Source organism: Plectropomus leopardus, chromosome 18, assembly GCF_008729295.1.
Source record: "Plectropomus leopardus isolate mb chromosome 18, YSFRI_Pleo_2.0, whole genome shotgun sequence".
In the NCBI taxonomy this organism is placed as follows: Eukaryota; Metazoa; Chordata; class Actinopteri; order Perciformes; family Serranidae; genus Plectropomus; species Plectropomus leopardus.
Genome location: NC_056480.1, coordinates 26,092,101 through 26,109,052, shown reverse-complemented (window position 1 = coordinate 26,109,052; position 16,952 = coordinate 26,092,101). Strand labels below are relative to the sequence as shown.

The following is a 16,952-nucleotide window of genomic DNA, read 5'->3' as shown; positions in this document are numbered from 1 at the left end:
AAGAAATAACTAAATAAATATAAGTTAATTTGTTTGTTTGATTTTTGTGTTTTTTGTTGTTGTTGTTGGCATCTGTTTATGGCATGTTGTTGGTTTGTGATGTGTTGTTAATGTGGTACATCTTATGTGTATGTTATATAATTAAAAAAATAAATAAATAAATCTAATTAAAATTACTTAAAGTACAGAACAAAATCAAAAAAGTAAATGACCTGAAAAATGATGAAAAAAAATTGTGATTATTTTTTGTAACATTTTTTAAATATATAGTTATAATAATCATAAATAGAGGTTTTTTTCCTCAATTTTTTGATAATTTTCTCTCTCTCTTTCTCTCTCTCTGTCTCTCTCCCTCTCTCTCTCCATCTTTCTTCCCTTTTTAAACAATTATTTTTGGGGTTTTTTTCTCATCACCTTTTACTAATTTCTTGCAATTTACTCATTGCCTTGTCCCATGTTTTAGAGGGAAATTAAACCTTTTTTTAAGGTTTCAAAGGTTTAAATACTTGTGAGAGGTGTCTAAAAGCAGCACAAGAAAAACTGATGTCCATCCAAGTTTCAAAGGGTTAAATTGCTAATTCAGCTCTGTCTTACCTTGTTCTGAAATTCTGAGATTTCTAACTTTTTCAGTTTCTGTGCAAATGACCATTAATTATTTCGATGCTGCTGCTCCTGCTGAGTTTAATTATTCCAATCCAATAATTTCATTCCACAAACTAAATATGGGGTACTGATATGAGTTTGGACATTTTAGATTATTTAAAATGAACCTGTGAATAAGACGGCCAAGGGAAAAAGTTATTATAGAGTGAACTCACCCTCTCCTCCTCCTCTCTGAGGTCCGGCATGGTGCTGACACACAGCGTCACAGCGGTGATGGCTACAAATATTACTGAGAGACAAGCGAAGATCTTCCCCGGCAGGCCGGAGTGGGGGTTCTCCACCATATCCCTCAGTCTCCGCATGCAGCCCCCTGAAAGGGTCTCCTCCTGTGCTTCGGGAGACTGCTGGCTCTCCTCGCAGGACTGCGGGGAGGTGAGCTCGGCCTCCTCATCCTCCAGCCTCTGCTGCTCCTTGTACTCCTCCTGCCTGAGCCGCAGCTTCCTGAGGCAGCACCAGTCCAGGTTGTTCTCCTCCACCCCCCAGTACAGCAGCTCCTCCTGGAAGGACAGAGCGCACATCTCCCTCAGCAGCCGCAGCTTCCCCGCCGCTAGGAAAGACACGATTGTGCGGAAAGCCGACGGGCTCCGGTCGAAGAAATACTCATTGCTGCTGCCGTCGTAGTCATCGCACAAGTCCATGATCTCGGCCTCGTTGCTGCATCTGCGCAATTTACCGAGCCGTGTCAGGGGGAACTCCTCCAGAGTAGACCAGGGGATGCGGTACTTGATCCCCCCTACGTTAATAATTGCCATCCCATCAGCCAAGCCAATCTCATCTCCATCCTGTTGACGAGGTTGGGGCTGGAGCAGGAGCTGTGCTCGCTTGTAGAACAAACCCTTCTTGGATTTGACTTCCTGTGGGTTCTGCACACGTTTGAAGTGGAAGGTGGTGAACTGGTGCTCAGTGCTGCCAGCGAGGAAGGCCACCTCCTGGTACATCACTGCCGCTCTGTTGGGGGACCCTGTCCTGCACAATGCGATAGGACGGTGGCTTCACAGAGTATGTGTGGTGACTGGGAGCTTGTCACCCATTCAGCAACACGGGGCGTCTCTGTGAGACAAAAGAGACAAGTCAACACTTCTATTTATTCACTACACACATTTCATGATTGCAGGGCTTAATTCTACCAAGCACTCGTCTATCTCTATCTCTATTCTGTATCATTCAAGACAGGTCAGACTATGACAGGTCTGAAGGGCTGAGTATCGGTGCTCGATACCTTTAAGGTATCAGCCGAAACAACCCGGTACCAAATAGTATATAGTATAGTAGAATTTCTTTCAGACAGACGATACCTGCATTCCTTTTTGTACCAGCGAGTGTTCTTTGATTTAAGCAATGTGTATTTTGCCCAACACCATGACAGCGACAACGCATACAGTCTGCTGGCTTGTAAAGTCCAGCCTGGTGTACTTTACAGAGTCAAATGAAGCCTTAAAAAAGGTATCAAATGAAGTAGCCTATACTGTATTAGTATCACTCTAAGGGTACTGTTATTGGTACTGGTAGTGGAATTTCTTTGTCAATCTGCTCTAAAGGTGTCCTTGTCATGGTTGAACAAGGCCTGATACCTTCTCTCCCAGGGCGTTCTAATGCACTGTCGATACATTTTTCTACGAATGCATCAGTTATTACAAATTCCACAGTGATAAAAAATGTGTTTATAACCCACATATTTTGGAGGGCTACAATCACATGACAAATTTACTCCAATGGGATTAAAGAAGAGAGCAGCCCCGTAGGGATGAAGTGTTGAATGGGTCACACAACACTTAACACAGTACGTAACTTTGCATAAGGTACACAAAGCCAAACCATGATCCTTTTCTGAAACCTCATTTATATAACTTTACGCTAAGTATGCAACTTTGCATGAGGTATGTAACATGACGATGTCTAACCATGTTCCTTTTATGAAACCTCACTTACATAACTTTACGTTGAGTATGTAACTTTGCACAGGCTACATAACGTAATGATGCCATAAAATGTTCTAAATGTTCTCTTTTCTAAACTTAACGTACAGATCTTTACGTTAAGTAGGTGACTTTGCACTACAAAACATGACAACGCAATTTGTGAGGCGTGAATTCATTAGATACCATACTAACAGTTGTATGTGCATTAGATATCATTGTATGAGGATAGGCTGATATGTGTTTACAAGTGCTAATCAGTTTTGACAGAAAGTTTCTTTTATTTTATTATATCACATTGGATAGGCCCATTTTCAATCACTCAGAATAAAAGCCAGCAGGTAGTCTGCTGCTTCACAGATGTATATTTACCTTAAAATAAACAATGAATATAGTTAAATACACAAATACGAATTCATTTCATTTTCTTCAAAATTAAAAAGAGCTTATTTTTGAGCTATGTAAGAACAAACTAACAAAAAAAAGGTTGCAGGCATTTTAATTGCGCATGTGAGCCTGCTGTTGATGTGGGAAGAGAAAGCTCAGTATGACTTCACTTTCGAGCACTTTCTGGTTTTTATACAAGGGTTGAGGGAAAGGAGCCAGATTACACACAAAGATGTTGGGAATGCAAAATACCACAGTCAGATACCACAAGGAACATTCGGACAATGATGGATAACGGAGCAGGAGAGGTATTTTGTCACTATGACAGTGGGCAACCTTGAGTTCTCACATCGTTAGTTGCGGCATAACTGCATATTAAACACAGAGATCTTGATATTTATTTTATCTTCTGTTGTGTACTTGAGAAAATCTCAGAGCATCCTTGGCCTGTCTTCAAAGCCCCACAGGGTGCCCTGATATCCACTTTGAGCACCACTGCTCTAGAAAAATCACCCAAACTGGACATAACGAACATTTAACACGGGTAAAGCAAGCTGTCATACATAAATGAAATAAATATATATGTACAGTGTGATCATTTGTTCATTCCTTTGTTTCTTTCTTTTTTATTTCACTTTGACATTGACATTAAGTGCATCCACAGGGAAATCATTTTCATTTTCCTGTGAAGTTTCTCCCTTTCTCTTTGTTCTGTTAGTTCTTTCTTTCATACATTTTCTTCAGTTGCTGTTATAGTCAGTAATGCCTACAGTATTCCTTTTGATCTTCAGTGTATAGACTATTTTCCATACTGACAGGAACGCCTGTTTTGAATAATGCATTGTTACAGAAGCTGTGTGTTCATGTGAAATGAAAAATAAATAAAGCATTGCCACATAGATTAAACATTGAACATGCATTTACTTTGCATGTTTAAGAGTCGATACTTTCCTTCAGTTTACACAGTATGTGACTCATTGTGCTATGATCAGGTCGACGTTGTGGTGTTGATTTCCCACACTTTGTTACACAGTGATTTACACTGTCTCATTCCAGAGCCTGCTGATGCAGTAAATAGAAAAACAACATAATTAATTTCCCTGCATTGAGAGCAGGCTGCTGCTTGACATCGAGCTGCTTTTGTTTGAGCTTCCTGAGCAATTAGACTCCAGAGAAGTTGTTTTTTGATGTTCCTCTCTAAAAATACAGACTGTTTTGACATGCAAGTCATTATTTTCTGCGTTCTGTTTTCAATCTAACAAGAAAGCTCGTTAACAGAAATGGTGTTTGGACTCTGTGGATCACTTTAAGACAGTTTACAAAATTGTATTTTCTTGTGTGAGAAATTGTTCTTATTGTGTTTAGTGACCTGATGATATGAAATTTAGGTGACTTAAACAGGACTTTTAACTCACAGCTAAGGTTGGGATATGCAAACCAGTTTTAACATGTTGTCTTATCACATCTGACACATAATCATACAAATAGCGATGCTGGTGTACACTTTTGGACAGTCTCAAATCACAGTTCTGACCTTGGAACAGTATGTGAAGAGGGAATATAACTTTATACAAGGATTCCTATGAAAAATACTTACACAAGGGTTTATATTATGTTCTACAAAGTAGCACCCCATTTATTATGTAAGTACTTGACATACAGTTTCATAGGTTAGGTTCAGGAAAAGAAACATGGTTTGGCATTGACACATTACATACTTTACGCAAATGTATGTACTTAACATAAAGTTACATAGTTTAGGTTTAGGCAAGTGAAGTTTTGGCTCTATGTTGGCAAAGATTCTCAGTCTTCTGGGTCATGGTATTTCTAGGTGCTATATCGTAGCAAATTCAACTTGATTGAGATGTTTCACCTCACATCCATTAGGTGGCTTGGGGTGCCTTAACAAAAAATGTTGGATGGAGTTTTTGACTTCATCAAACTAGTGATGTACGACTGCTTGCTGTTTTTGCTGAATCAGACCAGTGTCATCACTATCTGATCAAACAGTGCAATGTGTCAGTCTTTGTGGATTTACTTTGTTCACAACTTCTGAAAAAAGGCTTTGTAGATCCAATTACACATTTCTGAAGTCACTCTGTCTTAAGAAGCTCTAGACGCTTCTTGTTTTATTTAACACAGCCATCTGGATTCACAATCCAGATAACACAGGCTGTTAGTGTAGCAACAGGCCAGAGAGCCTTTACTCACTAAGAATGACTGCACTGGACCTGAGGCAGTCTCGCTGATGAAGGGAGACTGGGCACATCATCACAACAAATTAAGAGTGGGACCCCTCTAGCTAATCTCAGAGTTCGCTCTCCTATTGTGAGGACAATCATTTTGAAACAGGCCGCTTTCTCCGAGGGAGAGGGTCATAGAGCTGCACCTCTGCAGCGACTCAGCAAAGTGCTTCTGACAGGAGCAGTTTATTGAGCATGACACTGCACCCAGGGGTGGCTTCAAGGAGCACAAAGGGAATGAATTCATGTTATATATAAGGAGCTCCAGAGAGCAGCTACGTGCCAAACAAGGCTTATTATAGTGCGGAAATCTTGCATTTAAAAATACTAGATAAATTAATGCTACAGTTGGTAACTTTTATAAAAACAACTTTTTGTCATATTTCCTGAAACTGTCAATACATACACACAAAAGTATAAGACATATAATCTGTGAGGGAAAAAATCCTGTTCTTCCTCCTTGTAATCTGGGGTCAGGTTATCCAAATTGCAAAACAAGTCAATGACATCAAATATGTCATCCTGTTAATGAAAGTTAAGATAATAAAGGAGCTTTTTGATAATCCAGTGGAGTGGGTTCCAATCCCTTTGGCTTGTGGCCCCTAATGATTAAGCAGTATCTAATCTATCCTATTTCATTTGAAGGAGTCCAAGAGGGGAAAGAAGCCATTTCTTTAAAAGAAAGCTTTTTTTTTTCTTTCTACCGCCAAATAATGCCGTAAGCCCTCAGATCTGTATCGGTCTACTATAATGTCAGCGGAAAACAAATATAATCAAGTTCCCAACATCAAGAAACAATAAAGTGGGCCACTAATACAACAATTTACCTGCTATGTGTGGTTTTGAGTGAAAAAAAATGCTTTCATTTCATCTACTTTACATCCCTCTCATCCTCATTAGGCTGGTTGAGTGCAGCACATGAGGTCATGTTCTCTCCTTTCATCCTCAACACAAAAGGCTTTTCCCATAAACCCGTGACCCTGAAAGCTCGTGTTTCAGATGCTGAATCCAGATCCGTGGCGAAATAAAAACATTTCTCTATCTCTGTTTCCTTCCACAAAACTACAGGTCAAAGTCGCTTCTTTAAAGAGAAACTTCTAAGGTGGATTTCTTTTTCCTTCTTCAGAAATAGTGTGTGGAAAAGATGGAGCACTCTGGCTTTGTTCTTTTAACACCAGTTGCTAATGCAAATATAATGTGAATGCCTCTTTGCATAAATCTGCAACCCCATGCATCACTGAGACATCTGCCTTCCCACATCCACTCAGTTTTCATCTTCGTAAAAAAGGCTCGAAGCAGAAGTCTATTTTTGGGCCGCAGAGATCTTGAATGACACTGAACTATCACCTGACCTGCTCCTAAATCAGACTGATTGGTCCTCTTCAGAGGGAGGTTTTGTCAGTGATGGCCTTTGCTCAAAAAATATGAGAACAATTACGTTCCTGGCCCGCAGAAGCAGCGCAGCAATCAGCAGAGAGGAAACGATTCCACAATCTAGAATGACGCAAAATGTCTCTTTTGAAGTGCAATAATCATGGACAGAGCACTTCTCACAACATAATCACACGCAGAAGAGTCTGAGGGGCCGCGATGGAGAGCGCATTCCAGAGTCTGAGTCACAGGAGGAGATGATTTTGTTGACCAGTGCATCTCACTGAAAAGATGCTTTTTTATTGATCCACTTCACAATGTCCATAATTGAAAGTGATGAAACATCATGGCCTGGTTTCTACAGTATGAATTATAAATAGGCTAAATGGGTTGATTCAAACAGACGAGCCTTTCTTTTACCCCAACGCTCATTCAATTACTGAAGAAGCATTAAAAGCCTCATAAATGGACTCTCAACCTGTTGAGTTTGCTTTTGCAGAATGCACTGGAGACAAGGTGCAAAGCCAGGAAGAGTCATGTGTGGCACTGACCTAACTACACTGCACACTGGACCACACCAGCAAGTTTTATCATGACACATTTAAAAGGGAAAGAACGAAATAAAAATTTGATTTGTTGCTGGTATGTTTCTGTGAAATTTGTTTTTGGATTTTTACCTATTTATTAAGCACTTATTAAGATTAACTTAAGTCTTTTAAAAAACTGAGATCTGACACTCTCACAGTCAAGACAATGTGAGTTTTAGTGACACACAAAAGATTTTGCAAAGATTACATGTTCAAAATGAATAAAAAATCAAATCACGTCAAAGATTGGATATGTTGCAGGGCCACTATTTGCAAGACTACAATTAGATTCATTTTGAGATTTTTTATCATCCTGCTCCTGATGGAATTTATTACAAACAATCCCTAACAAAAAAATACATATATATATATTTATATTATGATAGTATTTTTTTCCCTCTTATTTATTAAAGGCATTTTCAGGTGGTTACCTGGTTCACCTTGGTTTTGTTTTGTTTTTTTGGTTTTTTACATTTTTGGGGCTAATATTCAGGAAATTTTTACTTACAACGTGATTTTTTGGGTGATTTCTTAAAAAGTTGACCAATGCCCTTTGCTTATGTTGTTGAAAGATACTAAGCCAATTTAGTCAGGTTTCAAAGGGTTTATTTGAGTGTGGACGCTCAGGAACCTCATGCAGATCAGTAAAGAGAAGCAAAAACAAAAAAAAAAAAAAAAAAAGAAAGGAAAAGATTCCCTTCAAAAGTCCAGTGTGTAGGTTTTAGGGGGATATATATAAGCAGAAATGGAATATAATATAAAATATACTCTAGAGTATAATCACCTCAAAATAAGAATTGATGTTTTTTGTGCAATTTACACTCAGCACATTATATATATTTATTATTTTAAATATTTTACATACTAGTGTAATTATTGCATTTATTATTACTTGTATTTATATTTTATACTTTTTACATATTTTAGACTTGTACTTATTTCTGCTTCATATAATTCTCTATGCTTGGAATCAGAGTGACTGTAAAGAGCCTCAATTTCCCCAGTGGTAAATAATAAAGTATTTCTGATTCTGATTTCTAATGTTGTTGCTCCTCCCTGAAGTCCCATTCACGTTTACTGCCTACTTAGTTTGCTGCTTCTTGTTAGATGTTGGTGAGAAAGCAGCTATTGGTTGTTGATAATGTTCACATTGTTGAACTCAGTATTTGCACAAGCCAGTACTCAAAATGTAAGCTATTATTACATGTTTGATTTTGACTGAAAACAATGTATTTCCCCCTCTGAGTTGTGAATTGCTGCCGCAAGTGAAGAACTTCAAGTATCTCGGGGTCTTGTTCACCAGTAAGGTTAAAATGGAGCATTAGATAGATACATTTTTTGGCACTGTGTCTGCAGTGGTGGAAGAACTGTGGCAGATTGTCGTAGTGATGAGTGAGTCAGGCCAGAAGGCAAAGCTCTCAATTTATTGGTCCATCTACGTCGCTACTCTCACCTATGGTCATAAGCTTTGGGTACTGACCAAAAGAATGAGATTGCGTAATCAGGCGACTGAAATTAGTTTCCTCTGGAGGGAGCTCAAAGTAGATCACTGGTGGTGACGGCATCTGATTAGTATGGCTCCTGGAAGCCCTCTGTTAGAGGAGCTCCAGGCACGTTCGACTGGTAGGAGGCCCCAGGGCAGATCCAGAACATGCTGGAGGGATTATATATGTCATCTGGCCTGGGAACGGCACGCCTCAGGGTACCCCCGGAGAAACTGGGAAGTGTTGCTGGGGAGAGGGACATATGGAGTGCTTTGCTACGCCTGCTGCCCCCATGACCCGGCCCCGAATATGACAATCAAAATGGGTGGATGGATGGATGGCTCAGACTGATTTTAATGAGCACCTTACACCAAACAGTTGAGATGGCGGGGGCCATGCACCAATTAAGGTAAAACTCTCATTTTTACTCCAAATTACAAATTTGGCTTTGAATGGGTCCAACAAACCCCAGAAATTCATGCAGGAGTCCAGAGTTGTCTTCCTGTCTGGGTGTAATGTTTTTTTTTTCTTACCATGTGCCTGCTTCCCCTAAACCAAACCATCTGTGACTTTGTTGCCTAATCTGAACTATCCAAGCTAGCATGTGCATTTGTTGATGTCAGGCATTGGTTTCCATGTGCTGTTGTTGCCGAAACATAACCAAGTGCAGCATAATTCCACCACGTGCTTGTGTTGACGGCATGGTAGCTGCACCCCAGAACGTAAATAGCAAATGCAGAAGTATACCTACAGCGTAAGTCCACAAAGCAGCAATATGTGACAGCTGGGGATGAGAACGTGTTGAAAATGGATGAGTCGATGGATGATTTTGTCAGAACACCAAGATGAAAACTCAAACTGAGTTTTATTACCCTACACCATACAACTGAGACCATGGGGCTACAAACCAACTGGGGTTGTGTCACTTGTCCACAACAGTGGAAGAGCTTTTAAAGTAATTTGGTGTATGGCCAGCATTAAAAGGACCTGCTGAAACAAGTTGGAGAAAGTTCCTAGAATTAAATTTGTTCCTATTGTGCGGAGGAGTCACTTGCTTTTCCTAGTTTCTCTGGAAGAAGTCAGTCCCACTCACTTTCCACTGGGCCTACCCAAAATGTAATTCCTGCCTGTGCCACTGCAGAAGACTTCCGAACTTAATACCCAGTCTCTCCCACTTTACATCAGCACTGCTTTTCAAAAGTTTCAGAAGCACCATGACAATCTCTAAGTGAAAATTAAACCTGCGCTGGGAGCCTGACAGTCGGTGTCAATCAGTCGATTGAAAGGGCTGATTTAACAAAGTGTAAGACAGGGAGGAGGAGATAATGGGCTGAATAAATTGCTGGAAGGGAGCCGATCTATTTGATGGCGAGCCTGAAAGCGGAGAATTGTGCTGTTTGTGTGGAAGTTATTAGGACAGTGAGTTTAGAGATCACAGCAGAAAACAAAAAAGAACAACAGCCGCCTACAAATGCATGAAGAATGTGCCACATCTCTCCCTCTCCTTTTTTCCTCGATTTTACCTTCTCATTATGTTTCTAAGCAAAAAAAAGAAAACAAGCAGTGCGGCAGTGGCTCTCTAGCTTGTGTCAGCGCGGCCAAAGAGTCTGCAGGTTCCCCATTAACTCACCTCCAGCTCCAGAGCAGGCAGCTAATGAGTGAAATGAGTAGCTGTAGTGTTTGGTCACAGGGCAAACCATGACGCACAGCATCCTGAAAACCGCCACGTATCAGAACACACTGCCATATTCTGCGCAATCTGTTCTCATTAGTTTGTCCTCTCCGGTTTCAAGGGCTCACCAGTGTGTGCTTTGGGACGAGAATTTACGGCGCGGAAGAAACATGGCCATCCGTCTCCACGCATCAACAGGTCAATGATCCCGGCTGTGACACGTATATATGGACAATCCATACAAGAAAGGAAGGGGGGTGTTTCTAAGAGGTTAGATAGCTTTTTTTTTTAAAAGCCTCTCATCTACTTAAGCTGTAACTCCTTTACTCAAACACTGGCAGGCAAACCCAATTATCCATTTACAACATTTCAAGAAAGGTATGTTTTCTCTGATGAAGAGGAGCTGCACACGGGACTGCTCTACCACAAATATCAGATTTATAGCAGAGCATTTTGGGAGTCAAAAGCCGACGGGATGACAGGAGCTCATTTAACCCTTTAAAACTTGGATTGAAATCATTTTTCTTGTGCTGCTTTCTTTTCTTTGTTTAAACCTGTTTGTGTTTAAACCTTTGAACCCTACCCTTTCAAACCAAAGAGGTTTGAAAAAAAAAAAAAAAAAAACACAGGTGAAAACACAATGAGCAACTTGGTATAAAGTAATATTGCAAGAAATTAGTAGATTTTGAAAATTATTTTTCTCTAAAAAAAATTAAAGGAAAAAATGTCTGAGAAAAAAGGCATAACAAAATCTATATTTATAATTATTATGATTACATATTTAAACAGATGTTACTATAAATAATATATTAATATTATTTTAAGTTTATGCACTTTCATTCCCCTTTCTTGTACTTTTCACTAATTTCTTTTTGAGTTGGGGGTCATTTCTTCATTAGTTGCTTATTGCCTTCTTCCCATGTTTTTGAAAGAAATCAATCCCACTAGCTTAGGTTTCAAAGGGTTAATATGCAATATCTCTACATGAAGGCAAATAGCCCATAGTGCTGATGTAACAGTCACATAGTCAGGGGCGTATAATCGCCACGTGGGGACAAAAGATATATGTATAAAAACACGATTGCAGAACTACGCCAATTTACCAAATTTATATCTATGGTCTAAGACAGTCCAAAAATGTCAGTAAACACGAACCAAATCCAAAAGCCAGAGTGCTAAAATTCAAATTTATAATGTCTATACATTTTTTTAAGCTGCATGCACAACGAGAGATAAAAGATGTTCGAGATCAGTGGTTCTCAACTGGTGGGTCAAAAAGTGGGTTGCGGATCCATTCTGAAAGGGCTTCGAATAACTCATGAACATGTCAAATTTTAAAAAACAAACTTGATTTTGAAGTTCGGTAAATTTGCGACACAGAGCTTTTATTTTGGTGCCAATTCTGATTATTCTTGCAATTTGTTTCATTTCTTTTATTCTAAGGTGATGAATTGTTTACATTTTGTGAAATAAAATTAAATATGTAGTCATTTATGATGTGTGGACTTTGAATTTATGGCTAAGGAGAAATCTGGACCCCCTGGCTGGGTCAGTTGGGAACCGCTGTTCAAGATGACACTGAGAGGACTAAGAGGATTTCTCTGAGTATATGGGTCTGTTTCAGAACTGAGACCACTGTAACAAAATAAGGCTTGTTTGGGTATATATATATATATATATATATATATATATATATATATTAATAAATATATATTTTGTGAGTCCATAAAATCAGGCTCCCATTCATAATCTACGCTGAATCTCTGCACTTTCTACCCCAAAACATCACAAGTTTGAGGCTTCCCTTACTGCTTTCTGGCACAGAGAGAGAGTAGCTAATGTGCACAAATATTGATTGAACTTTCCTCAGTCATGGAAATAACTTATTGGCATTTTAAATTTATGTGGTGTTCTTTAAAAACGGTTCAATAACAGGATCTACCCTAGTAAAGTGGATCTTGGGGTGTCTAGTCTAAATATTGTAAAAGGAGGTACATTTTTTTACTTTGAGCTCTAAAGGGTTTAACTAAGTTAACATTCTATTATTTTACATATCTCCAAAATTAAAGACAAAAAAGCAATATTTGTTGCACTTTGTGACATATTAACTTAAAAACAATTGCCTTTTACTCCTCATTTTACACATGCTGCTTTATTGCAATACCTTTTTTACTTTGCCCAAAGTTTTTTGATCAACTTACCATCATTTACTGCATCAGTTACATCTTTTGATATTCAGTGTGCTTTGATGATTTGAAGGGCAATAACCAGGAACTTTTAGTTCAAATATTAAATAAATCCAAACAATTTATTAAAAATGACATGAAATTAAGTAGTTTCTGCTGTATCCACAGTGGCTTTATTTTACTCTTTTTCAGCTATTGCTCAAGACAACAAATTGATCATTTTTTTTATCACTTTTTCACTTTAAAACATTTTTGTTACCAACATCCAAAAACAGAAAAATGGATGGGGGTTTTTTTCAGTCAGGGTGTCTGGGGAAAAAAAAAAAAAAAGAAAAAAGGCTTTTCAGGATTCGTGCCTGTGATTCCCCTGTGCCCCCCCCCCCCCCCCCCCCACACTCCCCAACCTTTAAAATTTACTCCACCCAACCTTTAAAATCAAAATTCCACCCCTGCCCAGGGGAACAGTTTTATAACAAAATACATCAAGTGCCACAAGGACACTTCTGGAAGCACTCAGTCCCTTCAGGGACATTATAGAACCATTATAGTAATGGATAAAAAATTACCATGAGGACATAATAACAGCATTAATTGAAAACCATTAGCCCCTGTAGCCCCTTAACCTCCCCTTATAGGGAGACCATGTGGGATATGACAGAGACATGGAAGAAGTTTGTCACATGCATGAAAATAGACGCGCTTCTATTATAAAACACTTATGTGTTCAACAATAATAGCTCGAATGTTTTCCTCGTTATGCATCCAAACGCATTTGACAACTTAGACCTCAAACAGACAGTAATGTGATAACAACCCGATCCCAGTTAAGCGGACTCACCCAGTGTGTTGTGGGGCTCGTGTCCATCTGTTTCAGCTTGCTTGCACGTTCGCAGCCCTCAATATGCAGCATGCCTTTAACTTTTCCACGCAGATGGTCTGGGACATTGTAGGTACAACTGACGATGAGCTCACGCGAGTTTTTATGGCTTCTTAAAGTCTCCGTTTAAACGTTCCAAATACGAGCGCGCAGCCCAAAAACAATGATTTGGTCCATAGGAGACGCCAAAGAGGTAGACATGTTACTCCACGCCAACAAACAGTCCGTCACACTCTTCCTCTCTCCATCAGAGACGACGTGGCAGATGTTGCGGAGCAGTGTGTGTGTGTGTGTGTGTGTGTGAGGGAGTGTGTGGCTCGGAGCAGGTGAGAGACTGTCTCCAGCTCACTGGTGGTCACAGCGCTCTGACTGTTCAGGTGCGTCCGGAGCTGCGCGCTCCGCGGTGCGCTGCGCTCTGCCAAACTGCGTCTCTGGGAAACCACGACTGCTTCAGTACAATTCCACAGCGTCAGGGGGAGTGTTTGTTGTGTGTTTCTTCTCGCTGTTCAGAGGAAAGCATGGACTCTAATGATTTTTTTTTTCTTGCCTTGAGAATAAGTTGGACACTGTTATCCTCATTATATTCCAAATCTGGCTCTAAAATCGGCCTTTGAAACCAGAGCAAATAAGCCTGATTCCTTTTTAAGAACACGAGAGGAATGCAATGAATAATTTTACAGAAAAATTACCCCAAAATATCGGCAAGAAATTAGCAACAGTTTCGAGAAAATAAATTGAAAATTTGCAACAAAAAATAAATAAATACATAAAAAAGTCAAAAGCAAGGATATGACTTGAAAAAGTGCTAAAATAATTTTTAAAAAGTAACATTTCTGTCTATAACATCATTTTAAATACGTCATCATAATAATTATTTATACAATTTTCTGGATTTTTTTTCACCTTAAGTTTTATATTTTTTTTCTCATTCTTTTTTTAGGTAATTTTTCTTGTCACTTTGTATTATTTTTTTGCAGTTTGCGGGACTTTTTCTTGCCAAGTTGCTCATTGCCTTGCCCCCCAAAACAATTTGCTTGGGTTTCAGGGGTTTAAATCAGGCGTGGAGGACGTTTTTTTTTTCTATCAAGGGCCATTTCAGTTTTTATGAAGTCCTCCGAGTGCAATACTAAATTCATGAACACATATGATGCAACGATAATATGAAAGAACACAGTTATCACGGTTTCACGATTATTATAAGTAGTAAATTACACTCCTTCACAAACTCCCTCTGCACGAGGCTTCAGCTTCTTAGCTATTAATTCACTTACCACAAATCTTGTCCTCCTAACCTTGTCTCCGTCAGTCTGTGGTCTTGTGAAAGCTGATTGTTGGGCTCCCAAACTCCGACAAAGAGCGTTAACTTTATCAAAATGCATTTGTCCTTTCAAATCGTCCAGTTTAGCACGTTTCAATGCTTTTTCGTCACTGCCAGCGCCACAAACTAGGCGGTAAAAGGCAAAGTGGCTTGCCTTATTCTTCGACGAAGAAATAATACTTTGTCCATTTCTCCTGTTAAACGTGGCATTCTGCATCCACTTTCCTTTTCTTGGCACTCGCCATGACACATAACACTTGTCAATCAATCCCCGAAGTTGTCGCGCGATGGCACGTAACCTCACGTGTTGTGTTCACTGACCCTGAACCTGACTCGGACATGCAAAGCCGTCAGAATTATCTCAAAAAAGTAATTGCTGTCTACATTTTTTATCCTCTGATGAACAAATGGTTTCGGGAGACGTACACGGCCCGGAGGCCCGAGTTTCCCCACCCCGGGTTTAAAGACGTCTGAACGCAACACAAGAAAACTGATGTCAATCCAGGTTTTAAAGGGTTAACAGGCCTATTATAAAGATTTCTGCTCTGTAAAGTTAATCAGTGATGGATACTTATGTAGTTCATTTGAGACATAATTTCAACAGCTGATAGAATTTATTATTGTGCATTTTATTTGGATAAAAATACTCATTAGTATCTGGAACACTTTGCTCATATATTTGCTCTTCTGTATTCCCAGACAGAAAACGACAACTACAGAATGGGGACGTGCACAGTATGTCAGTGTAAATATTGTGTCTGAAGCATCCATCACACTGGACACAAAGTCTGTGGCGAACACACCCAGCTGATCCGGTAGGTGTGGCTTTGCAGACCAGCAGTAGGCTTCCAGCTGAAAGCCTGTCCTACAGGCTGGACCTTCTCTTTCATTTCATTCCAGTCTGTCAACACCATGTCAGCTTAGCTGAGTGTATTCAAAATGAGAGACAGCAGAGAGACAATAATTGCAGGAGTCTGATTGATGCCAAAGTAAACAGTGGTGATGGCAGCAGAAGCATCCATTTGCAGGATATCTGGTTTGCTAAATGCCTGCTAACAGCTCAGGGTGAAAGCTGCAAATGCGGTGACATAAAAAATGACTTGGGCCAGATTTTAAATGGGAACATTTTTTACTGACTAAAAATAGAATCAAGGACAGGTGGGTGTTTATAGGGGCTGTGTGATGCTTGTAAAAACAACCTGTCAACCTTATGACATTATGTTACATTTTTGCTTATCATAGCACTGAGTTTGACCTCTGATCTCCATGTAAGGAAAGAAAAAAAGGATATGTTTGCAGAAAAAAAAGAAAACTTCTAGTGACTGAGTTTATGTTGGAGAAAAAACAGTAAAATCTTCTAAAATCCATGATGAAGGAGATTATGTAGTACTCTTAATAATTAGTGAACTGACACATATATTGCATTGAGGTCTATAGGTAGCATGATTGGACACAATGATGTATGAGTCATTAGAGTAAGTCAACTAAAGCACCTGCAGCAACTGTCATGGTATGTACCTTGAGTTGTAGGAATCGGCTAACTGTCTTTCCCATTAGTTTACATTCATCATCCTTGAAAGGCATTGACTTGCTCGGGCAATTACGGGGAAATGGTAAATGCTACAACGTCACATAATAGTAACACAAGTAGAGAAGAGTCATCACAATGTCCATTACTCAGCAATATACTGAGCATAGCATTAATTCAGACAGGTCATGGTGTCACATCCCAGCTACATCAGATGATCTCAAGCAGCTCAATCAGCTGATGGACCATATGATTCCCTTCTATTCAACCAACTTGCAAATCCCATTCAGGGCGCCCTATTTAAATTGTTTTAGCCTGCCTGCTATTGCAGCTTTCCTTGCAAGCGGTTCTGCACCAAACCTCCAACCCAGCGTCTTCTTTTTATGCTGTCTCTGACTTTTCAGTGCCATTTCTGATTGTCATAGATGCTTTCTTTGTTCCATACCTATACATGTATTCATACCTCTACTTGTATGCACATGGATGGACAGGGAGATTTGCTTTCTCTGCCTCAAGCTTTCCACATATGTGCGTGGAAGGGCAAAAAGATGAGCTCTCTTCGCCTTCCATGTATGCACATGGAGTGGCAGGAAGCTGTGCTCTTTCTGCCTCAGGCCTTCCACAAAGGCATATGGAAGGGCAGAAATGTCCAACTCAGGAGCCATGCTGATGTACTGAAATGTCATACTGCAAATAGAAATAAAGTTTTCTTTAACTAAA

The 16,952-nt window shown here is 39.5% G+C and overlaps 1 protein-coding gene across 2 annotated transcripts in view; it reads right to left on the bottom strand.

The window, feature by feature from the left end:
* The window catches only part of kcng2 (potassium voltage-gated channel, subfamily G, member 2), a 57,864-nt gene extending 42,960 nt beyond the window's left edge, over positions 1 to 14,904 (bottom strand). The window contains exons 1-3 of one of the 2 annotated variants that reach the window (XM_042505923.1): positions 14,658 to 14,904; positions 13,348 to 13,888; positions 819 to 1,713 (exon numbers count right to left, since the gene is read on the bottom strand). In XM_042505923.1, coding sequence (XP_042361857.1) covers positions 819 to 1,601 — 783 coding nt within the window. In that variant the 5' untranslated portion in view covers positions 1,602 to 1,713; positions 13,348 to 13,888; positions 14,658 to 14,904. The remainder of the gene's footprint in view (positions 1 to 818; positions 1,714 to 13,347; positions 13,889 to 14,657) is intronic. The other variant, XM_042505924.1, reaches the window with a different exon arrangement.
* Between the last annotated feature and the right edge of the window lie 2,048 nt (positions 14,905 to 16,952).